The following is a 27,522-nucleotide window of genomic DNA, read 5'->3' as shown; positions in this document are numbered from 1 at the left end:
AAACCCTAAGAAAAATAGAGAAAGTTTTTTTAAAAAGTATGCTTTGATCTGTATTTAGACCTCATCAGTTCCTCTTCTGGAAGTGGACAGCACCTTCCAGCTTGAGTCCTTCAGGATTGTCTTAGATCATTGTATTGCTAAGAATAGCCAAATCATTCAGAGATGATTATCATACAACATTGTTGTTACCACATACAATGTTTTCCTGGATTTAATGAGCACCCCTCTCAAGATTTTACAGATGAGTTTATCTTCTAACTCGTATGGCACTTGGCAGCCATCTTTCTCCATTTGGCAAGTAAGTCAGATGACTGTAGACTAAGGAGTTTTCTGGGCTCTTCTAAGTCCCCTGTTATGGCAATTCATTTACATTGGTTAAACTTCTAGATGAAGTTGTTATAGTTGTTATCAAACAGTTTGTCTACTTTTTTGTCCCTGGCAACCCATTAGCTATGTAAGATTTTAAAAATGCTTTACAAACATTTTTTTTCATTTGAACTTCAGAACAACCCTGTGAACGACTACTACAGCTACTTATTATTCCCATCTTATTGATTATAGGATTATACAACTTATTATTCCCATTTTACTGATATGCAACTGAGGCTTGGAGAAATTAAGTAATTTTGCCACGATCAGAGAACTCATAAGTAACAGAAGTTGAACTTGAACCCAAATCTTTACCAATTCCAAGTTCAATCCTCTTTCTACCATACTCCAGTGCCTCAGTAGAAAGAGTGATGGACCTGGAATTGGGAGGTCCCAGAGTGTGAAACCAAGTTCTGACAATTCTAAGTGTGTTACCTTGGAAAGTCACTTTTTCTTCATGTGTAAAATGTAGATGAGAATATTTACAGCGCCTACTTGCCACCCAGCACTGTTGTGAGGAAAGTGTTGTATATACATCAAAGTAACATACAATTTTTTTAAAAATTATACACAATCATATTGCTTGATGGGGGAGGCAAAAACTGAAAATATATCTGAAATTATAATAGGAGTCAACAGGAAATGATCTAATATTCACTTTAAATAAAAGTAGTCCATAAGGAACCTTATTTTTTACTTCTTTTGTTTATGTTTATGGCACTTCAGAAGAATGCCAACACACAATATAGTTAGCATGGTTTAACTGAAAGAACACTGAGCTTGGAGTAAGAAAATCTGTACTGAAGTCCTAGCTCTGCCATGTACTAGCTATATAACTTTGGGCAAGTCCTTTCCCCTTTAATGCCATAAGGTAAATGAAAAAGCAAAAAACTGCACCACAATGAATCAATGCTTAATTCTTGCTGAATATCTTTCCATACTATGGCTAAGTTCACTTCCTTCTGTTAACTGGTAAGGTAATCTATACATGTCTCTTCTGTTCCAGGTTGAAACCCAAACCATATACCCGGCCCAAATCCTGATCTATAATAAACTAGCACTACTTATATCACTGGACTGCTTTAAAGAAAGCACTGTGTGTCATATAGCTAATAAAGCCTTAACAGGTTATTAATATAAATGTGAATTATTAATTACTGACATGACCAGGCTGCCTTACACATCGACAAAGTTTTTGGGGGTACATATGAGTGGAGAGTAAGGCAGGTTCCAATGCTCTATTATCTATGAAAATACAAATACCCATGGGAAGGGCAATCCATTCAGCCATTAGTAAATTAACAATCATTTTCACCTTAGTAAGAATAAAATATCTAAAAGCAGAAAAGAAGAGAGCTCAAGGGAAACAGGCTTGATGGGTAAAGGAATGGAGAAATTGCCACCAAGCGAAAAAAGCTATTAAGAATAGCAAAAACAAGTTTCTGGCAGAGGGGGAAGTGCTAGATATAGTGTCAGAGGACCTAGGTTCTAATTCTGGACGTGCCACTTACAACTTGTGTGACACCACTTACAACCTGTGTGACACATCTCCAGACCGCAGCTGTCTCATCTGAAAAATGAGGGAATGGATGACCTCTGGAGTTTCACTCCAGCTCAAAATCTATGATGCATTCTCTTACTTCACAATACTCTCCATAGATAACTCTGCTTGTTAGTGAGTGAAGGAATATATCTATTCTACATAATACAATATATATATATGATATATATATATAAAATATGTATATTATATAATATAAAACACAATATTCTATATCCAGAAAATAAGACCAACATTAACAAAAGATACTATGGTCACTTCCTTAAATAATAATAAATATTTTAAAAAGAAGAAATAAAGAAAAGTTTTGATTTAATCAAAAAATTAAAAATATTAGGGTATTTAAAAACCAAATTAAAGTTGACTTAAATGACATTTTATATAATAAACAAATAATCATTTTGCAAAATGAGTGGCCAGTTCAGATTACTGTATATTTAATACACACTAAATGATTCTTTGCACAAATTTGATCCTGTGCAAATAAGTCACTTAAGCTCTCAGTATCCTACACAGCACTCTGAGACTAAAGATGTAGAACTGGTGTAGGGGAGCTTTCTCACTGGGAGCTCCCTACACCAATGAAATCACAGGGCCTGGCAACAAAAACAACAAAAAAATCCACATATGGCTAAGGATTTTCTATCAGTCACAATGGCTCAGTTTTTCAAGTCAACAAAAATCTATAGGAAGACAAGTAGTACTATATAGAGTTATCAATATATTAGATTACAGAGTCAGCCACACAAACAGTTTAGCCAATTATAAATAGAACAACTGCTTGATTTTCTTCGTGAGGGTAGTATGATGCAGAAGGAACATGGATTAAGAATCAGAGGATAAAATTCTATGAGTTGTGTTTCTGAGCTTCAGTTCTCTTATCAATCAAATATGGATAGCATCTCTATCCTCTCTCCTACCAGAGCTGTTGTGAACAAGGAAATGAGACTGGGTTTGAAAGTACCTAACAATCTATTAGAGGCATAAAAGTGCTATCCAAAAGGATAACATTAAAACATAGGAAAGTAGGAAAGGTTCTTAACATGACATTAAACAAATAACCTGATTTTCAAAAAGGTCTTCTTGCATTTCTTTCCACATTTCTAACTCCAGCGCTGCTTTGTATTCTAGAGTTTCTCGGGGCTCTGCCTGTGTTTCTGTAACACAAAGTGCTTGAGGAGACAGTGGTTTTTGTTGAACTGTAGTTAAACCCTAGGGAGGAATATTGAGAAAATATTTTAACCAAAAAGGTCCAATGACATCAGGAATCTTTAAAAATAAGAACCAGTACATAACTAAAAATATTATATATGTGTATGTATCTATCTTTTCATACATGTACATACTCATATACATAAATATCTATATATGTGTGTATATATACCTGAGCTGATTCAGATATCAATATTTCACGTATTTTCACAAGTCCATGGTCTTCTAGAGTCAATGTATAAGAAAGATCTGCTATCCTGTTATTTGTCCTATAAATAAAAAAAAAATCTTACAATCTGTTATATAAAATTCCTAACATAATTTTCCCTTTTGTTTGAAATCTTATTATTTGAAAGCAGAGATCTGAGGAGAAACAAGGAGCCCATATGTCCTTGCCCTGATACCACTGCTGCTGAAATAATGGTAGCCTTTTGGTGGGCTCAGTTAGCGATTTCCGATCCACTCCAGTCTGTTGGCTTTCCACCTTTGCCTTAGCTTTTCTACTCCTATTTCAGTTTCCCTAAGTGACAGACTTCAAGACGTTTTGGACTCCAGCACAAATCAATAAAATATAGACATTCACTAGGACTCCTGTTATAGATTTCCAGGATGGAAGTTTCATGAACAATTTATCCAACTCCTATACATCAAATATTACCTAGCACCATCTGGCAATCTCTACAATTGCTGAATTTGAGCTGCTTCTGAAGGGATTTGAGGGATTTAAGGGATTCCAGGAAGTTATAGAAAAAAAAAGGAAACATGGAGAGAAGAAATGAATGGATAACTAGGTCAACTTTACCCAGATTCTCGAGTTTTTGTAAATTATAGATTTTTGAAAAGTTCTATGAGCCCACAAGGTATAATTTCTTATTACTGTTGCCATAACGAATGATACATAATATAATGATACTTAGATTAATAGATAAAAAATAAAAATTGAGTCATTATCAACTACTTAACTTATTCAGATGGAACTACTATCTTACCAATGTGAATACTTCCTCTGCCAATACAGATCACAAACCCTCCATGCCTTCTTAATCTGTATAATTCTTGTCCATATCTTTCCATAGAAGACCTACCCAATGACTTGCGGATTCTGAGATTCTAACTATACTAAACTCTGGAAGGGTGAAAATTGAGTTTTATTTAAACTTTATCTTCTCACTAAGGCATCACTCTGGTTCTTTTAATATTTTGAGTATACCAGTGTAAGATTTGAGCTGTCTATTTTTTTTAACCTGTTCTTGATAGAAGATCACCTTATCTTCTTTTCCAGTTTCCATATCCCCTGGTAACATGCTCTGGCTTACTTATCCCCATCATGTATCTTTTCATTTGAGTCACTTATGATTTTTATTCTGAATCTCCTCATCCGATTACCAAGTTGGAAAGATATGGCCTTAGTGGGCTCAGAATTATGGAATAATCATTAATCTGCCCATATCAGCTTAGAGATGAAAAACAATGTGATACTAGATAAGAGAACTGCCCTAACAACCATGAAGACCCACCGCTGACACAGCTAGGCAGTGTGGCCATGGGGCAAGTCACTTAATCTCTCAGAGCTCTAGGCCAGAGGTGACTGAGGTCCAAGCTCTACAGTACAACAGGAATCAGATTAAAATGTAACAAGGAAATGTTTAACAAAACAAACAAAAATACAATATAATATAGATAGCATTAATTTGTGATTTTCTAAGTCAATATGCCTCCTGCAAGGATCTGTTTCTTTGTGTCTGACACTACTGTTCTAGTTTAAGACTATAAATTAAAGAGATGGAGGTAACCTACATTGAGAGAGGGGCTCCCCTCATCTGGAAGGTCTTTATACTATACTATATTTGTGAAATCACAAATATAGTTCCTCTATCAACTTGAAGAAAGACAGCTTCACACAGCAGACGACTTTAAGTTCTTCCTCTGTCTGACGGGCAAATCAAATGGAAATGAAGGCCTGCACTGGGATGGCAGCCCAACAAATGTTGCCGGGAGAGAACCTAACAAGATTTGTTAATTGGTTAGCTATGAAAAGTAAGGGAGAGTCAGATACGCACAGTAATACTTGTATACTAGGCAACAGTAAATGAAAAATTAGGACAACTGAGTGAAAAACCAGAAGTGTAAGCTTCTGACTATAATTGCTAGGACTACTGAAGTTACAGTTGATGTTGGTTGGTGTTAGCAATAAAAAGCCCAAAATATGTAATAAAGGCACTCACAGAATATTGCCCAGCACACAGCAGGTGCTTAATAAATGTTTACTAATTGAAAAAAATAAACTACGTATCTTTTCATAATGCCTGATGTAGTACTCTCCACATGATAAATGCCTAATAAATAACTGTCAAATTAATTCAGACTATAATTATTCTTATTATTTTAGGAACTTCATTATATTTATATATCACTTTTTTGCATGATAAATACCCAACCTAGCATGAAATGCTTCCAGCCAGCTGTTCACATTCGCAAATATCCTTCCTAAAGTAGATTCTAATTCCTCTGGTCAAACGTCCATACCAAAAAAAGTCAGCAATAATTACTTGATTGTGAAAATAAAAAGCTTTATGTTTATAAAGTACTTAAAAGTTTTCTAATTGCCTTCAGATCCATTATTTTATTTAATCCATGCAGTTCTTCAAAGTAAGCATAGCAGGTGTTTACTGGTGTACTCATGAACAAAACTGAGGCTACAAAAATTAAGTTGCTATGCCTAATGGTCAGTGACAGAGCCATAACTGGTACCTAAGTCACTAGGTATGCAAAAAAAAAAATCCTATCCCTCTTATGCAAAATTACCGATGTGATCAAATAATATTTTTTAAAAATCAGCATCAATGATTGGATTTATCATCCCTCCTGGAGGTATGTACTGGTGCTTAATGTTAAAGCAGCTTCACGAGTGGCAGTTTCCAGGGGGCAGAGCCAAGATGGCAGAGTGAAAGCAGTCTTGCTTGAGCTCTCCCCCAAACCCCTCCAAATACTCATAAAAAATGGCTCTAAACAAATTCTGAAGCAGCAGAACCCACAAAAAGACAGAGTGAAACAAATTTCCAGCCCAAGACAACCTGGATGATTGATCAGAAAGGTGTATCGCGCCGGGCTGGGCGCGCAGGCCACAGCAAACCTGGAGCAGGCCTCAGAGGACTGAATAGCTGGCAGCTGTGGAGGTTTCCAGACTCCTCAATCCAGGAATGCCAAAGACAACTTAGAAGGTCAGTGGGAAAAGTCTGTTTCTGTTGGTGGTCAGAGAGGAAGGCGGGGTCTAAGCTCCATTCCCCAAGAGCCTGGCCCGGGGGGGGGGGGGGGCAGCTGCTTCCCGAGCTTCCAGCCCACAGACTGAGGGGGAATCCAGTGGCTGATCAGAGAGGGACTGTAGGGATCTCTTTACCAGTGCTGAGGCAAGAATCTCTTGCTTTGCCTGGGGTGGATCTGGGTCACTTACTTTGGTGAAAAAGAAGATCAAAATATACAACCAGAAGAAGACAACAAAATCAAAGCTCCTACATCCAAAGACTCCAAGAAAAATATGAATCAGTCCCAGGCCTTGGAAGAGCTCAAAAGGGATTTTGAGAAGCAAGTAAGGGAAGTAGAGGAAAAACTGGGAAGAGAAATGAGAGTGTTGCAAGAAAATCATGAAAAACAAGTCAACAGCTTGCTAAAGGAGACCCAAAAAAATACTGAAGAAAATAACACCTTAAAAAATACCCTAACTCAAATGGCAAAAGAGGTCCAAAAAGCCAATGAGGAGAAAAATGCCCTAAAAAGAAAAACTGGCCAAATGGAAAAGGAAGTCCAAAAGATTACTGAAGAAAATACTACCTTAAAAATTAGGACAGAGCAATTGGAAGCTAGTGACTTTATGAGAAATCAAGACACTATAAAACAAATCCAAAAGAATGAAAAATTAGAAAACAATGTGAAATATCTCATTGGAAAAACAACTGACCTGGAAAATAGATCCAGGAGAGAGAATTTAAAAATTATTGGACTATCTGAAAGCCATGATCAAAAAAAGAGCCTAGACATCATCTTTCAAGAAATTATCAAGGAAAACTGCCCTGATATAGTAGAACCAGAGGGCAAAATAGAAATGAAAGAATCCACAGATCTCCTCCTGAAAGAGATCCCCAAAGGAAAACTCCTAGGAATATTGTAGCCAAATTCCAGAGTTCCCAGGTCAAGGAGAAAATATTACAAGCTGCCAGAAGGAAACAATTCAAGTACTGTGGAAACACAATCAGGATAACACAAGATTTAGCAGCTTCTACATTAAAGGACTGAAGGGCATGGAATATAATATTCCCGAGGGCAAAGGAGATAGGATTACAACCAAGAATCACCTACCCAGCAAAACTGAGTATAATCCTTCAGGGGAAAAATGGTCATTCAGTGAAATAGAGGACTTTCAAGCATTCCTGATGAAAAGACCAGAGCTAAACAGAAAAATCTGACTTTCAAATACAGGACTCCATGAAGAGGTAAACAGGAAAGAGAAATCATAAGAGACTTATTAAGATTGAACTGTTTACATTCCTGCATGGAAAGATGATATTTGTAACTCATGAGAACTTTGTCAGTATTAGGGTAGTTGAAGGAAAAAAATTGTATGTATGTATATATAGATAAATAGATAGAGGGCACAGGGTGAGTTGAAGATTAAGGGGTCATATCTGGAGAATAAAATTAAGGGATGAGAGAGGATGATACTCGGAGAAGAAAGGGAGAGGTAGAATGGGGTAAATTATCTCACAAAGAAAAGAAAAGTCTCTCACAGTGGAGGGGAAACGGGAAGGTGAGAGGGAATGAGGGAATCTTATTCTCATAGGATTTGGCTTAAGGAGGAATAACATACACATTCAATTGGGTATGGAAATCTGTCTTACCCTACAGGAAAGGGGGAGAAGGGGACAAGAGAGCAGGGGGTGATAGAGAGGAGGGCAGATTGGGAAAGAGGGTAATCAGAAGCAAATACTTCTGAGGAGGGACAGGGTCAAAAGAAAGAATAGAATAAATGGGAGGGCAGGATAGGATTAAGGGAAATAGAGTTAGTTTTTCACAACATGTCTACTAAGGAAGTGTTTTGCATAACTGCACATGTACAACCTATATTGAGTTGCTTGCCTTTTCAATGAGGGTAGGTGGGGAGGGAGGAAGGGAGAAAATTTGGAACCAAAGTTTTAAAAACAAATGTTTTAAAAAAAATGTTTTCACATGCAACTGGGAAATAAGAAATGCAGGAAATGGGGGTACAGAAGTCTATCCTGCTCTACAGGAAAATAGAAGGGGAAAGGGATAAGAGAAGGGAGGGGGGAGAGACAGAAGAGAAGGCAGACCAGGGAAGGGGTATTCAGAATGCATGCCATCTTGGGGTGGGGGAGGGGTGAGAAATTTGGAACTCAAAAACTTGTGGAAGTGAATATTGAAAACTAAAAATAAATAAATTTATATTAAAAAAAAAAAAGAGTGGCTGTTTCCAGACTACAAATCACAAAGAAAATACAGGAACTAAAGCTTGAAGTCTGGGCTTAGTGAAGGGAAGAGGGGAAGAGAAGCAGGAATAGATCATTTCAATTACAGATGACTAGTGTTGATCACATTTCTTCTCTCTTTCCAGCCTCTTATTCTTTATAAAGAGGGGGATGGTAGAGGAAGAAAAAAAGTTAAGTGCTTATGAGGTGTGAAATAATTAAAAATCACCACAGTGAAGATGAGTAGAATAAGCTCACCTATAAAATAGAAGGAAGCAAAGTAGATTTAAGAGAAAAAATCCAAAAATATGTTGTTTACCCAAAAAATGCTTTAAATATAAAGATTCACAACAAATCAAAATAAAGGGCTGGAATAAACTATTATGTTTCAGGTAAATTTAAAAAAAAGGGTAGCAATCTCAGAAAAAGCAACAGTAAAAACAGAGTTTAAAAAAAATAAGGAAACTATAATGCTTAACAACACAATAGTGAAACAGTATCAATTCTTAATATATAAGCACCAAATGATATAATATCTAAATACTTAGAGAAAAAAACTAATCAAATTATAGCAACTGAAACAGTAATAAAACTATAATAGTTGGGGACCTCGATGAGCCCTTTTTAGACCTAGAAAAATCTAACAATACAAATAATAAAATAATGACCTAAAGAGAATTTTATAAAAGTTTGAGATACTGCCCGGGAGTCAGAAGGACCTGAGTTCAAATTCCGCCTGAGACACTTGACACTTACGAGCTATATGACTGGGCAAGTCATTCAACCCCAACTGCCTCACCAAAAGAAATAAAAATAAAAATAAATAAAAAGAGTCATATAAGATACTTCTTATTCCAAATGCCATGCTGCCTCTTAGAAATAAATATACTATTCTTAAATATAGTAATATCTATCTAGATAAGAACTAACATTATCTGTAAGGAAAAACAACTTTGAAAGCTTTATGAACCCTGGCCAACAAAAGAGGAAGCTCCCTGGCATCACTGGCAGTTCTCTCATGCCATGTCCTCATGGGACAAAAAAACAAAAATCAAGTTCCTCATGTTTCTAATTGAGAGAGTTTACCATCATGAGGTTATTACTTAAATCTGCTTTCTACAACATCCCTAATCATGCTCCCATAGTGCTTTTACTGTCAGAATTTGGCTAGGGCAGGGTAATACCATATGTTATGAAATTAAAGCAAAAATCTAGTTTAAACAGGAAAGAAAATTTAACAAATGTCTTATATCTAAAGTATACGAACTGCATTACTCACTACTTCAAAATTGTAATTAAGAACAAGTCAATTACATTTTTGTAAATACCACTTAGTATTTAACATCTTTGTATTATATTCAGGGTTTACTCTGAGGTGCACATTTTCATGCTGTGGACTAACAAGCCAGGAAAACATTTATCTTAAGCAAAGACATTTAATATTAATTAAAATTTGTATTTAAAGATGATTGTCCTACTACTGCTAGAACATAAAACATTAAAAAAGCTATATATATAACATAAACTTGCTACCAATGTGACCTTTGACAAGTTTACCTCCTTAGGCCCCAGTTTCTCCATTTGTAAAATCAGAGGGTTGGACTAGTCATATTTGAGATTCCTTACAGTTCTAGGTCTATAATTCTACCAAATCAAACTAACAGATTTTTCTTCTTTTTTTTGTTGTTTAGTCATTTCAGTCATGTCTGACTCTTCATAACCCCACTTAGGGTTTTCTGGGCAAAGATCCTGGAGTGGTTTGCCATTTCCTTCTCCAGCTCATTTTACAGATGAGGAACTTGAGGCAAACAGGGTTAACTTACTTACCCATGGTCACACAACTAATAAGTGTCTGAGGCTGAATGTGAACTTAGGTCTTACTGACTCCAGACCTACTGATCTACCCACTGCACCACCTAGCTGCCCTTTTTTCTTTTAAGGGCAAAAGAACAGATTTGGAGTCAAAGGAAGTGGGTTCAAATCAAAACTCTACCACTTATTACTTATGTGTTTTAGGCAAGTCACTTCACCTTTCTATATCTGCAAAATGAGGGCTTTGACCATATGATTTTTAACATCCTCTTTATCTCTAAATCTATCACTCTAACTTTATCAAAGAATTTGAATCCCAAGACAAGAGAGAAATAGGAAGAAAATATACAAAAAAAAGTATGAGAGATTACTATGCACTATGCTAACAATACTTTTTTTTTATTTTGTGTAGCCAAGATAAACAAAGATAGTGGAAGGTTACATTAAAATAGAAATATAATAAAATAAAGATATTACCCTTGTGCTGCTGTAAAAGGAACCTTTTCACTGTAAGTTTGTCGCCAACACTGTTCACCATGAGCACCTAAAAATCGGGTTTTTTCTAAAGACAAGACATTTGAAAGTTGAATTCTTGCAATTCCTAGAAGTAAGTCTTTGGCCATTTTGTCCTTATGCCACAGTTCAACAAGCAGTGGTAACCTATGGATAAGAGAAAATGTTTTACTAGAACATAGTTGAAATCACAGACGATAAAGATTTAACTTCACTGAACTAAATACTTTGCATTTCCTTGGTTCAGATTGAGATGACAGAACTCCTTGCAACGTCTTCCCAATCATCATTTTGAGTGAAAAGCACATGTAGCAAATATGAATAATTATTATTATCTAGATCTATATACTTCAAAGAAAAATTTTTTACAATTTGTTTTTCTAATTTCTGGTTAGGGGTTTAATTTTTAATTTTTCCCATTCTTCTTTTCAAAGTGTGCAAATTTGAATGGAGTTATTTTGAGCAAAGAATGCTTCCCATAGGTAATTTCAACTTTTCTGTTGTCTAGGCATGAGGCACCTCCTCTATATTCCAGATGTAACACCTGGCATGTAGATAAGTTGGATAACATGCTAAGGGCATACATGCATTTCATCAGTAATAGAGTCAGGAATTCATCTTTGTTCAACTTTTCAACTCTACATATACATTAAATTAGAAGTCAGCAACAGTGTTTTTCAACAGTTCTTCCTCACACAAATTTTCTATTTCTGCTAGTTCATCAACCCAAATCCAGACAAATGAAATGATATTAAAAACTAAAAACATCTTTAACCTTAAATAGAACACTGGAAGCACAACTGTTACACATATGTTAAAGGAAATCTTGTCTTTTAAAATGTTCAAAATAAAAAAAAATGTTCAAAATGCTTTTGGTTCTTTCCTATGGAATTTCCTTTATATATGAATATAAACCAATAATTTTTCATATGCAATACATTTGTGAAACCTCATTATTTAATCATACATAGAGACAGTACCTCAAGAAGGTATCTTGGAGCTGATGAGGCAAAGTAGCAAAATCAAATGCACAGTAAGACTGGGGAAGAAAAACCTCCATATTTTTTCGAACTTCTACAGGTGGATTAGTCATGATAGGAGCAGCACTTCCAAAGAACGGATAAGAATACCTAGTAAATATAAAAATTATGCAGATTGTTAAGAGATGTGATTATATGATGTAAATTCTGACTAACAGAAAATCTAATTGGAAATAATAAAATAAAATGGAAGTAAAAATAAACAAAAGGATAAGATTAATCAAGCCTATATTTATATGGGTCTCATCAACCTTCTGGATAAAACTGCACTAACTAGATAAGAAAAACATTTTAAAATTTCCTCACAACATAATTGAATTTATGAAAATGCATCAATAAATAATGTTTACTGAACATGAAACAGTATTAGTCATTTTTGCTTTAGTGTTCAAAAAGTTCCAAAAAAAAGTACAGTGGTTCTGGCATCTAAGGACCTGTGTGTGCCTGAGTCTCAGCAGTGCAACTGATTATGACTGTGGGTAAGTGTCTTAATCTGCTGGGCTTTAGTTTTCTTATCTGTAAAATGAGAGGATTAAGTTAAATGATCTCTTAGGTTCCTTCCAACACTAAATCTATGATATCATGATTAGTAACTATTGAACACAAAATAAAATCTTTAAATAAGCTTAAGAAATATCCAATATTTCCACAGCACTAGTATTCCAAGAAGGTATAAGTTCAATATTCCCAGAAGAATAAGACAAGTTTAACATTATTCTTCTCATTTTTCACAGGTGAAGACACATAATAATAACTTAAATGTGAGTAGTGCTGTATAGTTCGAAAGTATTTTCATACATATTTTGTCTTATTTGATGCTCACAACCACCCTGCAAAGTAGGGAAGGAAGTGTGGTGCGGTGGAAGGAATAAAAAGACAAGTCTGAGGGCTGGATGTGATGGAGATGGGATCTGAACCCCTAAAAGGAAAACACCATGCCTTTGGGATCTGGACCCCAAAAAGGAGAAACCCTGGACTTTCCCACACCTGGCCAAATCTCTGGCTTTCACCTGAGGATATAAGCCTATCTACTGGCTTTTCATTATGGCAATGCCCAATCCTCCAAATCTGTTCTGTTAGCTCTCCACTGCCTCTGGCAACTTCCCCACCTTAATCCTATCTCAACTCCATTCTTCCTTGGCCATGTGGTACAGGTCCCTGGAGTTCTGTTCACCCCAGCTTACTGGACACTCCCATCCAGATCCTCCTGAGGTCCCTTCTCCAGTCACCCCAAACTACCTGGCCACTCCTGGATCCTTCCCAGTCTTTCCGTATATAAGGTCCATCTTGTCTCTATTAAGGTGCTCAAATTCTTTAGGAGTCTAGCCAAGGGCTCAGATTCTTAAGATCTGGCCCACTTGCATTAGCGATACAAATGCTTAGATTCATTAAAAGTCTGGCCAATATGGCAGATGTTCTAATAAACCTTGTCTTTGGCTGAAAGAAGGCTTTGGTCAAATTCATTCGGGCAGACCTGCATGTTCTAATTTTGGGGTCCCAGTGAGGAAGTCTAGATTCTTGGGGTTCTGGGATCCCAACACAACACGCAGGCCCTGCCCAAATGAATTCGACCTAAATCTTCTTTCAGCCAGAGACAAATTTTATTAGAGGTGGGCCATACAGGTCAGACTCTTAAAGAATCTGAACATAGTAACTCCCGCAAGGACGGGAGGGCATGAGGAATTCTCAGTGTTAACATGGGGGCCAGGATGTCTCACTCAAATAATTTTGGGAGACCAGAGGAGGGGCTGGGAGAAAGATCCAGAAGGGAGAATTCCAATGGGAATGTCTGGGAGGTTGAACAGACAATGGGAATAGACAATGGAACAAAAAACTGGAAGGAAGAGGTTGATAAGATCAAAGGTGGGATCAAAGACTAGCTTTCTTCCTTAGGATTTCAAAGGGAGATAGGGAGAGAACAAGAGATAAGGAAAGGCCAGTTGAGTGGAGTATAGCCTCAGGCAACCATTTGAGACTAGCGTGAGGTCAAGGAAAGTTTAAGGGTTTTCTAGGGCCGTAGACAAAAGGGACCCAAATTCTTTTTGGGGTGAGGCCCAAAGGTCTTGGCTTGGGCCCATTACCAGCACCCCTAAACCTCTAGACCTCAACAGATGGAAGGAAGGAAACAAGCATTTACCAAGTGCCTACTCAGGCACTGTTTTATGCACTTGACAAATATTTCATTGGATCCCCCACAACACTCCTAGGAGAGAGGTACTATTATTATCCCTATTTTACAGTTGATTGATAAAAACTGAAACAGACAGAGGTTTAAGTGACTTCTCAAGGTCACACAACTATTAGGTGTCTGAGGCCATATTTGAACTCAGATCTTCCTGACTCTAGACCTAGAGCTCTATTCACTGAATCACCTAGCTCCCTACATACTTGGGTTTGAATCCCTGCTCTGTCACTTATCTTTGTGATCCTGGGCAGATTATTAACATCATCGGGGCTTAATTTCCTCATTTCTAAGAACAGGAAATTAGATTATGTGGCCTCTAAGATCCCTTATTCCTTTAACACTATGGTCCTAAGTATTATTTTGGTTTTACAGATTAAAGATTAAAAAAAAAAGCTTAGGCTTAAAGAAATTTACTCACTAATGACCAGAAAGCTTATGATGGCAACTCCAATGCTTCTTTGGCTATACTACATAAAAATGTTATTGTTTCAATATACACATCAAGTAAAAGAAAAAGTTGGTATAAGAACTGATATCTTTTCCAATTGTCTGAGTCCATTGCTGTAATTTCTACATTTGCCTTCTTTTTAGCATGTCCCAATTACCTTCAGAGTAAGGATCCTTAGGTAACATTAAAAGTATTCATTCATATGAAATTGCCTTAGAACAGAAGGCAAAGAATGAGCTGATGCAACAATTGGACTACAATAAAAGTAAAGAATTCTAAAAGGATATTCATTTACTTCCAGGCCACATGAGCAGCAAAATGGGATAGTTATTTTATTCGACTCCCCCTTACTCTTAAACCTTTCAAAAAGAGAAATCATATGACAAAGATAAAGCAAATCCATCTGTCTTCATGTTCTAGGACACCCAGAATCCAAACAAAGGTTAAAAAAAAAAGCCTAAAACCTATGACTAAAAGAAGGCTCAAATACTCAAATTCTTTCCAGGAAGACTCGCCCTGTACCCTTATGTTTCAGGGTTCCCAGCAACCCAAACTGCATCACAGACATCTTCGAATAAATACTGAAAAACAAAGGAGATAGAGGACTCCTATGGAATATGATACACACAGAACTACAACATGATTTGTTCTCAAGTGCTTCAAAAGGAAAATGAGAATTATGAACACATAATTAATGGCCTGCATAGGAAGAATAATTGGTAGAATTAGAAAAACTGGAATCTTCAATGGCAAGTAACAAAAGCAAAGTAATAAAAAGGAGAACAATAGACTGGGAAGCAAATTCACAGAAGTGAAAGACTCTTGGAGAAGCAAAAAACAGTAACATTAAAAGGAAATATGCTCATTTTGCAAGCAAAACATACTGATCTAGAAGACAGAACATATAAAGAACAATCTAAGAATCGTAACTCTCCCAGAAGAACACAACAGGGCAAAAAACCTTAATCCTATTATGAAGGAAATAGAAAAGAGCTGCCCAGAACTTCTGAACACAGAAAATGAAATATCAATCAAAAGAATTTATAGATTGCTTCCAGGAAAAAAAAAACAGCTGCAAACTGCAAGACACACAGTGGTTAAAGTTAATTCAATTCAGAAATAAGTTCAGCAAGCAATCAGAAGAAAGCCATTCAAACAAAAAGAAAAAGACATTTGAATAAGGCAAGACTGTTCTGCACCCACCAACAAATATAATAGAAAGTATAGCAAAGAGCAAAGAAGCTCAAGATGCAAGCCCAGGGTAACCTACTCTGTAAAACTGAGATTAACCATGCATGAAAAAAGATGGATGTTCAATAATAAAGAGGACATTTGAAACATTTTTAAAAAGAAAAACCAGAACTGAAAAAATTATTTGCTCCTCCAACATCCCAAATAACAGAAAGGCAGAAAGAATTAATAAATCCAGCAGCCAAGGACAGCAACAGAACGACAGCAGAGAGAGAACAGTAATAGGCTTCTTTCAAAATGTACACATAGAATGAAAGCAGAAATCTGTTTGAGGTAAGAGTAATGAAGCAAATAAGGGGAACTACGGACAGAACCTGTCGACAACTCTGCCTAAAGGTGAATTTTTTTTTTGTGGTACTATATTAAAATATGGGAGAGTATATGGAAGGGCGAGGGGAACAGAGGGATAAAGAGGAGTGTGTGATGTGCTAGGATTAAACCAAAGGCTGGTACTGAGGAGAAGGTGACCTCTATAATCTCAGAAAGAGAAAATTCTACAGGGGAGTAGGTGACAAGGAGGGGAAAGACTGAACAGGAGAAAGAGAGAAGGTATTATTTTGGTGGTGGTGATGGGGTGTGTGGGTGCTTATGTTTGGGTGCTTGTACTTGGACCCCAATTTCTCCCTAGCCTCAGAAACACTATCCCTAACAGTTTCTCCCCAGCCCAAGGACACTGTGCTTAGCAATTACTCATGAGTGGGCCCCAGCAAGACCCTTATCTCTTTCCTTGGTGCAGTTACAAACAGCACCTGAAGGAATTATGAGTTTGAACTGGCTTTGCACTGGGTCATAAAGACATTCTTACCCACTGGACTATTTATACTACCACCCTACTTCATATACATATGTATACTCCCTACATCTATCTTGTCAAACAAGACATTGATTGGTGACAGACTGGACAACTCAGCTACCCTGAACTCTGGTTGACTTAGTGAGGTAGCAGGCCTAAAACCACACCTCCACGTGGCCCCCTTGTGGGCTTTTCCCAGTGAATTCTGGGTAAAACGCCTTTGCAGTAGGTACAAGAAGTGCATGTTCTTTTAAGAACTGACCACTCCTTAACCACTCCCTAATCCCACCCTGAATCACCTAGTTAGCATATTTGGCACATGTCTTATTGTATTTTATCCTATATAAACTTTAACTGTACCACTCTAAGATCTAAGATCGCAGGATCCTTAAGAATCCTTGCCTGCTGAAAAGCGTAACAATAAATCTTTGCCACCCTGACTTAAAGAATGCTTGAGTCTGTGAATTCATTCCAGATGACCCATCGTGTACTCCAGTTTTTGAAGGGCCACAACCTCTCATCCCGCAACAGCGGGAAGGGGTTCCACTAATCCTATGAGTGAAGAGACATGGTCTGTGAAGGTAGATGGGAACCTTATAATGGGTATGGCCTAGGGGATTTGGCGCTTGAAAAGTTACTCATCTTACATTGGGAGGGGGGTGTTGGAATTCCTGGGGGCAACTGGCATCTGAAGGAGTGGGAGATTATGGAGACAGGGAGATTTCTAGGCAAATATGGAACAAAAGGTGACCAGAGGGGACTATAGATCAGTGGTGGGCTGCACAGTAAGGGCCATGGTAAGGGAGGGGCTCTTACCATGGAGTAGTATCTTTTCGGACACCTGCAACATCTGACATTGTTCTAGAAGGGAGGCACAACGGAAAAGGGGAATCCCCAGGGCAAGTTCTACAAGGCAGTGGCAGAAACAACTAAAGTGGAGAGCCTAGGATGGATACCTTCGAAGCAACTTTGACTGAATGAGGAATACAGAGAAAAGAAAGAGATCACATAATTATTACAGTCATGAATCAGAGAATGAGGATCTAAAGTAGACAGAAAGTGAAGACTTGTATCAAAACTTGTATTAAAAAAAATTAGAGACAGATGGAGGAACATATAAACCTAAATCAGAATTTTAAATGTGAATGGATTAGCCAATCCAATAAAATAAAAAGGGGACAAACTAGATAAGAAAATAAAACCCTACTTGTTGCTTACAACAAACATATTTAAAAAACAAAGACATACACAAAATAAAACTGAGATGGAAAAAATTTACTAAGCATACAGGTTGCAATCATGATAGCTACAAAGCAAAAAATAAAATAAGATAAACAAGGATAAACAAAGAAACTATATTATGCTGAAAGGAACCATAGAAAACAAATCAGTATCAGCAATAAAGGTACATGATCTAAATGCCTTACAAAGCAAGTAAATCAAAGAACAACCTTCATAGAGGAAATATCTGAACTACAGGAAGAACAGACAATAACATAGACCTGCAGGCCATCAAAGGATTTCAGGTGGCCCATGAAAAATGTGGGGTAGCTTATTTTAATTTTGGCCCCTATCTATTACCAAGTCGTGCAGGTCTGCAATAACATAACAGTGACAGGCAATTTCAATCAATCTCCCAATCTCTCTCTCTCTCTCTCTCTCTCTCTCTCTCTCTCTCTCTCTCTCTCTCTCTCTCTCTCTCTCTCTCTTTCTCTCTCTCTCTCTCTCTCTCTCAATTTTGGATAAATCTAACAGAAAACAAATGTAAAAAGGTGGAAATAGCAAGTATAGACCAAAATGCAAATAAAAATATAATTGGTTCAAGGACCACAAAAGATACTGATCCAAATGGAGATTTAACAATGAAATCCTAAATAAGTAAATCAAACAACAAGTAAAAGAAAATCATTCTGGGATGTAGCTAAAGCAGTCCTCAGGGGAAAAAAATCAATCTCTTAACATACATTAACAAAACAAAAAAGAAAAGATTAATGAACTGAATATTTCTTAAAAAATGAAACCCAACAAATAAAAACAAGCCTAAAATGAGCACAAAGAGGAGATATTAGAAATTAGAAGTGAAATAAATAGGAAATGAAAAAACCAACAGAAATGATGATAAATAAAAATAAAAGCTGGTTCTTAGAAAAGACTAAAATTATAAACCGTTAGATAATCTGATTAAAAAGAAGTCATCAAAAAAATTAAATTAATAAAATAGCAAATGAGCAAGGTATAATCACAAAAAATCAAGAAGAAATAAAAAGAATAATCAGAACACAGTATGCAGAGTTATGTTAACAAATCTGAGAATACAAAAGATACAAAGGAATACTTTCAAAGTATAAAATATCCAAACTACAGAAGACCAGATAAAGTTCTTAAATAACTCAATCCCAGAAGAGGAAATAGATCTAGCTGTAAAGGAACTACTAAATTAAAAAAAAGCTCTTGGTGCTAATGGATTCACAAAAGAATTATATCAAACATCTAAAGAATAGTTAGTACCCATATTTCACAAATTATTCTTAAAAATTGATAAAGCACCAGAACCCTTTTATGACAAATATAGCCTCAATACCTAAACCAGGGAAAGATAAAACACAGAAAGAAAATAGACCAATATCATTGATGAATATTAACTCAAAAACTTAACAAACAAAATCCCAGAAAACACGCCACAGAAATTTATCTAAGAAATCATTCACTATGATCAAGTGGGATTTTTTAGCAGGTATGAAAAGATGGTTCAACATTAGGAAAACAATCAACAGAATTAACCATATTAAAACCCCAAACATCCCAAACCACATCATCATCTCAACAGATAACGGAAAAAGCCTTTGGCAAAATACAACACTGTTTTATGCCAAAAACTATATACCAAGTATGGTTTGAACTTTTAAAAAAAATAATAAAAAGCATCTACTTAAAACCAAAAGCAAGCAGCACATGCAATTGGGGGTTACATACTATTTGCTTTCTTCTGTTGTGTTTTGTTTCCTCTTTCTGGTGGTTCTTCCTATTGGTTCTAATTCTCACTTACAACATCACTAATGTGAAAATGTTTAATAGGAATGTATATGTATAGCCTATATCAGATTGCACATCGTCTTGGGGAGGAAGGTGAGAAGGAGGGGGAGAAAAATTTAAAACTCAAAAGCTCATGGAAGTGATTGTTGATAACTCAAAATGATTTTTTAAAAAAGAACAAAGGAATGGGATTATGGGGAGGTGCTTAATAGTGTAATTATAATGTGATAAGAATGTGTTTTCTAGTGAGACTGGCAAATTGACTCCTCATATTAGTAAGTTGGAAAGCATTTTGAGCAAGGTGGTTACTCTGAAAAGAGAACTTTCATGACACAGAAATTCTGATATGTTTATGGGAGGGAGTTTATAGCCATTTCTATAAAATGTTGAACCACCAGGGCAGCTAGGTGGTGCAGTGCATAGAGCTCTGGCCTTAGAGTCAGGTGGACCTGAGTTCAAATCCCACTTCAGACACATAACTCTCTCCCCTCTGATTGTGGTTTCCTTGGAGGATGGATCTCAGAGCATCTCAGCATCTTCTCGTGCTAGATAATGCACATAGTTCACCAGCCCAGGTCTTTGCCCCAGCTGGCTTTTGAGTGGTCAAAAAAGGCTTCCCACTGAATACTTTTTCTTTCAGGCTTATTTGAGTGCTACACACTGCCCTCCCTCCCCCCCAACATATACACTGTGTGCTTTCCTGGTGTCCTGTCCCATTCCCTCTGTTCCTTGGTTCTTTGGCCTGACTAGGGCAGTTCAGAACTTTGCAATGCTCTTCTTCCCACCCACCTCACCACCCCCCATCACTGGCTCTTTTAGTGTTACATTGTTGACCTGGCTCTGGCTTCGCTGGTGCTACATGAACACGTTTAACACTTACTAGCTGTGTGACCCTGGGCAAGGCACTTAACCCCACTGCCTCAACAAAAAAAAAAACCAACAAATTTTTTTTTTAAAAAATGTTGAACCACCAAATTTTCAACAATAAGACAGCCCCTCCAAAAAGTGTAAAGCAATTATATAGCCCTGTATTGTAACAGTTTTCTGTAAAAATCAGATTTCATAATTTCAATTTTAAAGCACTTTTTCTAGTAATAAAACCTACTCACTATAAACAACATTCCCTACTAACAATCCTACTTGTGTTCAAGGCACTCTACAACCTTGTACTACACAGCCTTTAGTTTCATTTCACATTGCTAACTTCCACACAGTGTGTGTTTTACAATCAAACTTATTGCTCTGTTCCCCAAATATACCAAATATAGACAGGGTGACCCATAGTGCCTATGTCTAAAACGTCTTCCCTCCCTTCTTTACCTGGAGAATTTCTTTCTGTTGTTTAAAGCAATAATGCCACTTCCTTCATGAACATTAGTCTGGACAAACTTCATCTTTGTACCTCAGACAGCACTTTGTTCTGCAATTTGCTAATCACATAATATTATATATTATAGTTAAAATCTGTGCCTGTTTTTCTTTTCTGTTCTTTAAGTTGGGAGCTCCACATTTAACCTGAATTTTTTATCTCTTCCAGAACCCAGCGCAGCACTCTACACATAATGTACATAACATAACACTTAGCAAATGTTTCTGAATGAATGAATTCTAGAGTATATACTCTAAGGAGTGAAGAATACTAGTTTCTAGATCCCAGATACCATCCTGATTTTAGTTCCCGGTTTTTAGTACATATGCTTACCACTTTCAGCTGACTAGCTCACCAAATAACATAAGCCATAAAATCACAGAATGCTAGACCTGGAAGGGACCTTGAAGATCATATATCCCAACTCATTCATCTGAAAGATAAGGAAACCAAGGCCAAGAAAGATTAAGTAAAAGAAATAGTCTACACTCTCTGTCCACTTTTCCACTACCCATACACTCAAAGCCCTTTCAATAGATTGCCGAGGACTAAAACTAGAGTGAAACTACTCCCTTCAAAATCACTGATGACCTTACTGAAAAATCCAATGGACTTTTTTTCTGTCTTCATCTTCCTTGATTTCTCTGCAATACATGACACTGTTAAACACACCCACCTACTTTCCTCCCCTTAGTTTCCTTGACACTGCCCTCTCCTGGTTCTCATCCTACCTCTCAAATTGCTCCTTTTCTGTCTCCTTCACCAGCTCCTCTTCCTCTTCCCTCTCCAATATAGCCTTCACACCAATGCCAGAGAAATTCAGGCCTGCACAAAGGAGGCAGGAAAGGGTAGGACAAAATCCAGTTACAGTGAGTATTTCCGTTTGGCTGGAACAGAGAGTAACTGAAGGAGAATAGGATGCAATAAGCCTGGGAAAGTAAAACACTAAGAGGTTGTGGAGGGCCTTAGATGTCAGGGCAAGCAGTTTGTATTTTACTTGGTAAAGAAGGGCAGCTTTATTTTGTTTCATATTTGTATGACTATTGCACACACTCTGTTGAATTTAATTTTAACTTGTCCAAGGTCACACCATCACTCAGCATTAGAGCTGAAATGAAAAATTAGGTCTTCTAACACTTAGACCTGCATCCTTTCCATCACACCAGATCTCACCACTCTAAAAACAAAAAAAAAACCTTCCTTTGATTCTCCTAGAACTGCAAGCTTTACTTCATGACTAAATTTCTACAAAGTATACTTTATATATATGACCACCATATCTTTACCATCTATTCTGGCTTCTGTACACACTACTCCATTAAAAATAATTTCTTAAGATAAGGAAGGCTTTACCTGATCTTTTTATAACATTTGACACTGCCAAGCCCCTCCCCCCCAATACCCCTTCATGAAGTCTCAACTTCTTTAACTTCCCTGACAGACTCCCTCCACCACATCCATACCTGCTGCAATCTTCCTTTTCCTTCACACCCTAGCTCAAGAGCTGCCTCCTTTATGATGCTGCATCTGGTTTCCAAAATGACCTTTCTCTGTTATCTCTACTATGCCCAGATTACTTTAGACACTGCATCAGACTTACATCCATTTTTCTAAACCAGAATAAACTGTAAGCTCTTTGTGTCTTCTCACTTTTGTATCTTCAGTGCCCAACACAGTGCCTTGCACTTAACAGGTCCCTAACCAATGCTTACTTAATTGAATACTCTTATTTCCTTTCCAAGGAAGGTTCTTGTTCGGGCAATAGGAGCAGCTGCACAGAATAAGGCAAGGTTTCAGAGGCCAAATGCTAACTGAAGTTTGAAGGAGAATAAGCTAGATCCATAATACATTATCATAGTGAAAAAGGAAACATTCAAAGTCAGGAGAGCTTCCTGTATATTTACTTAGTTTTGTAACTAGTTTATTTTTAATTTGTGAACAATATATTGAGAATTCTGATCTGTGTTCTCTAAGAAGCAGAAATTACGCATCCTAGAGGTCACTAAAATGTTCGTGCATTGTTTATTTACAAACCACCCTGCACCTTCTGGCACTAGGCAACAGTAAGATCTGAGAGCCCTGATAAACAAACAAATAAATAAATAAATAGATGAGATCTTTATAAACCTTAAATTCAGCTCAAATCCTTTAAAAAAAATATAATACCCAAAATGGAAAAAAAGGAAACATAAGACTATGTACTCAAAAATGTTATAAAGTTCTCTTTTTTAAGCAAAAAAAAAATTTTTAAGTAAAAATTTCATGCCTTTTTTATTTTCTCAACTCCTCAAAAGAAAACAAGAGGCATAATTCCTTTTAAAAGTGTCTAAAACAAGATTACACCATACCTTAACATACAATTGACTGGAAAATCAACTTCTAGATCATGGATACTTCTTAAATCTATTGAAAAGCAAAAATGATGGGATGATGCTGGGACGGCAATCTTTTGTCCTGAAGTAATCTCAGAAGCACTGGATGCTGTCACCAGATGAGCTTGAGAACCTGATGTAGAAGAATTCAAAGCTGACATGAACACAATAACAAAAGATAAAATTTCAGTAAAATTTCATAAAGGTATCCAATCCATTTAAAAATGATTGCTTCATTTATCTGTAAGTAGGGAATTGGAATATTCCTATTCCAGTTTTGAAAAGGAAACAGAAAGATAAAAATGTTTGAGTGGCTTGATCAAAGTTACCAGCTGCAAGATTAGTCAAGGTTCAGTTGAACAATCTAAGTCTCTGAACTCCTAAAACTTCAGTATTTTAATTGACTATCCTACCTGCCAAAATAAAGAGAAAGCAGTTAACCTTAACTCAGTCTTCCATTACCGAAGAAAATATTTTGTAAGACACACTGTACAAAAAGTACAATTTACCGTAAGAAGCAGTTTAAGCACATTTATCACTCTGAATCCTTAAAGGTATCTAGCATTGACAGGAAGTAGCTGTTATACACTAAGCTTAACATTATCTTTAGCACGTATTACAGACATAAAAAATACTATAAAATATGTTGTACGGCTCATTTGGGGACAGACAGGAAATAACTCTTTTGAAACAACTTCCTTAGTTTTTACTAGTGTCCTGAAAGTTGTTAGGCTTCATTCTGCCTTTTTTCTAATTTTTGGTCCACATCTACCAGTGTAGGAAATTAGTGGTGAAAAAACTTCCTCTACCAATAAAGATAACCAGCAATTCTGCAAGTTATAGTCTTAGAGAACTTCCTGCAACACTGATAATTATTTGTTCAGGGCCACACAACCTGTCAGAGTGAGGACATGAACTCAAGTCTTCCTGTTTTCAAGGCCCTCATTCTGCCTTTGAAATATACTAACTGCTTAACAAACATCTGTTGACCCAAAGTGAATCACAACAAATGAAAAAGTTTACAAAATCAGATTCAAGTCACTTTCTCTCAATTTAGTGCACAGAATCAGTCACACCTTTAAAACTCTATGACTAGATGAGGATCCCAAATTTCTAACTCACAATACATTTTTTTTGGCTTGAAGCAAATTCAATTTTACATACATATTGAATTTTTTTAAACTCACTCCCTATGTGCAAGGCCTACCATAGCACCTTTTTCACAGTAGTAGATGCTTAATGTGTACTGAATGGATTTAAAATTTTTCACCTAGAAGACTGATTAAATTAGATATTTTCAATCAATTATCTTAATAAAATACAATTTTTACTTTCAATCTATAAAAATGTTTCTAAACAAGTTACATTACTTAGAAATATGGTGAAAAGTTACTAAAAAATAAGCTTACCCTTTTGATTTACTTTTATGTCCTTGTCATACTGTAAACTTTCTACTTCACTTTCTGTTGCATCATCTTTAGTTGGTGGTGACTGGTGATTCTGAAGTTGAATAGGTGATTGAGGAGTTGGTGATTTCTCTTCAGCCAATGGCTTCTCCTGTATAGGTGTCAAAACTCTCTTCTTCTTTGAGTGCTCTTGTTCACACTGGGTCTTGAATTCAACTAAAGGCTAAATAATTTACCGAAAGCACAATTTGAAATTATTTTTTCTTTACCTCCACGCAAATCTGCGGTTACTTTTTAAAATGTTACCTTTCAAAATTCTGATTCTTCCTAAATTATTTTTCCCATTTTAGAACTTCTTAAATTATTTTTGTTCATGATTTCTTAGACACTCTAGTACCAGAAAGAAACAGATGACAAACAAAAAGGATTCTGATATTTAGAATGCCAAAGCATTCCTAGTGGGGAAGGCAAAATAATTTAGGAGAAGAGTATTCTTTAATTAATAAAATGGCTAAGGGGACCTCTGGGAGGGAGATTACCCTATCCTTGAAATGCTATCAAGTGACAGAAAGAAAGGATTATATTTTCTTTCTTTGTATTTTATTTCTCTTTTCTGCCTTTGTTTTCTATTACTTCCTCAACAATCTTCTGAGGTTTTTATCTTACTTTTCCAGCCTTTACTAATCAGCCTGCAAAGAACCAACTGCTAAAAGAAGAGCGATGCCATGTAGCTCCCATATAGCAATGTATTTTGTTGTTATTAAGTCATTTTCATTCCTGTCCAACTCTCTGTAACCCCATTTGGGGTTTTCTTGGCAGATATACTATAATGGTTTGCCATTTCCTTCTCCAGATCATTTTGCAGATGAGGAAACTGAGGAAAACAGGATTAGGTGACTTGTCCAGGGTCACATAGCTAGTAAGTGTCTGAGTCAGGATTTTAATTCCAGAAGATGAGTCTTTCTGATTCCAAGCCCAGTGCTCTCTATCCATTGAGCCATTTAGCTGCCCTATTAATGTATTTATGATGCTATAAAAGCTTATGTAGTGTCTGTCAATTGGCCAGTATCAGTCACTGTAAAACACTAACAGTGCCTTACATTAAAGGACTGTGCCAAAGTGGATTCAATTTCTAGGCTCACTCCCATGCATCAGGGCTTCTAGAGTTTATGGAGTATATTCTCTCAACAGAAAACTGTTCTTTCTGTCAAAATCACTGAAAATGAGGAACCAATAAAAGTGCAACTTCACTAACACAATTCCTATGGGGAAAAAAAAAGAATTCTCCCATCAAAATTAGTCTTACCTGAGATTCGGAGTGATATGAGCTTTTCATATCACTCATATCATATCAGAGGAAATAACAATCTGGGCCAACATTTTAGAATAACAGTTTTAGGCTCATATTTCTGCAATAGTGTAAACTAGTTACATTAATTTAAATTTTATATATAATAAAATATAGTAAACAAAGTTATTGAAAGCATCAACACATAAGCATTTATTAAGTACCTACTATGTGTTAGGCACTATGCCAGGTGCTAGGAATACAAACAGAAAGAATGAAATAACCTCTGCAAGGAGCTTATATTCTAATGGGAGAGACATCAAGTACATACCTAAGTATAAAGAACAAATATGAAGAGAACAAATACAAAGTCTTAGAAGATAGTTTGGGAGGGAAGGTAGGAGTAACTGTGGAGAAATAAGGAAAGATTTCATGTAGAAGGTGGTACCTGAGGTACACCTAGATGGAAGAGAGGAATTCTATGAGGCGGAGGTGAGGAAAAAGTCCATTCTAAGCATAGGGGAGAGAGGAAGAGAAATTATGAGAGAGGAGGAGATAAAAGCTATACTTGCCTGGGCATTTATGCCTTCTCTTTGCAAAGCCACAGATACCCCTACAGTAGGTGCCAATTCCAATGGAATAGGGGGAAGTTTTTGTTTGGCTCTGTTGGGTGGGTCAAGGGTAAAAGCACCTTCAACTGCTACAGGGCGCTGGTTGATGTCTGTACTTCCTTTCTTCAATAATCCAGTTAGTGGAATTTCTGTACTTCCAAGTGATTGGTCTCCACAGCAAAGATGAATCTTTTGTGGAAGAAGAATTTCTAAAATAAATCTTCAAAAATGCTCTCTCTCCACCCCCCCCAATAACTCACTAAAAATATTTTAAATTTAGTAGAATAAAAATATAATATTACTCCCCCAAAGGGGGCCATTTAATGTTATATGCTTGCACAAAGTCATAGCCATACAATAAATATTCACTAAATTTAAAGTGATCTATACATGTGGTTTTGAAAAAAACTAGCAATCATACGAAGTTACTATTAAATTCAGTATTTTATTTTGCATTTCTATATCTTTTTGGAAAAAGTTTTCCACCCACATTAAGAAACCAGGTCTCAGGTACTGATTTGCAAAATTGCTTTATGATTAACATATATTGATCAGCAACTGAAAATTATTTTCCTGAAAACACAGCCTTAGAATTAGGGTATTAAGAAAACAGAATAATAAAATAAAATCAAAATGGCTACAATGAATTGGTCTTATTTAGCTATATTATTACACAAGTTATATCTTAAATAAAAGATTTATAAATGTTCCAGCTTAAAGATAATCAGAAGTGTGATAAAAAGAAAAAATTCCAAATGAGCATGAAAAAAATGAGGTCTAAA

The 27,522-nt window shown here is 36.3% G+C and overlaps 1 protein-coding gene and 1 long non-coding RNA gene across 2 annotated transcripts in view; one reads left to right on the top strand and one right to left on the bottom strand.

Moving 5' to 3' along the window:
* CEP120 (centrosomal protein 120) overlaps positions 1-27,522 on the bottom strand; it is a 107,992-nt gene that overhangs the window by 40,436 nt on the left and 40,034 nt on the right. The window contains exons 7-13 of the mRNA XM_021009556.2: positions 26,702-26,929; positions 24,845-25,064; positions 23,412-23,568; positions 11,925-12,074; positions 10,909-11,091; positions 3,315-3,411; positions 2,993-3,142 (exon numbers count right to left, since the gene is read on the bottom strand). Of these exons, the coding sequence (XP_020865215.1) occupies positions 2,993-3,142; positions 3,315-3,411; positions 10,909-11,091; positions 11,925-12,074; positions 23,412-23,568; positions 24,845-25,064; positions 26,702-26,929 (1,185 nt within the window). The remainder of the gene's footprint in view (positions 1-2,992; positions 3,143-3,314; positions 3,412-10,908; positions 11,092-11,924; positions 12,075-23,411; positions 23,569-24,844; positions 25,065-26,701; positions 26,930-27,522) is intronic.
* The window catches only part of LOC110223857 (uncharacterized), an 82,622-nt gene continuing 70,921 nt past the window's right edge, over positions 15,822-27,522 (top strand). Inside the window, exon 1 of the long non-coding RNA XR_013486063.1 lies at positions 15,822-16,204. This is a non-coding gene — a long non-coding RNA (uncharacterized LOC110223857). The remainder of the gene's footprint in view (positions 16,205-27,522) is intronic.

This window comes from Phascolarctos cinereus, unplaced genomic scaffold (genome assembly GCF_003287225.1).
Source record: "Phascolarctos cinereus isolate Bilbo 61053 unplaced genomic scaffold, phaCin_HiC Scaffold_4;HRSCAF=312, whole genome shotgun sequence".
In the NCBI taxonomy this organism is placed as follows: Eukaryota; Metazoa; Chordata; class Mammalia; order Diprotodontia; family Phascolarctidae; genus Phascolarctos; species Phascolarctos cinereus.
This window is presented reverse-complemented; position numbering and strand designations above follow the sequence as displayed.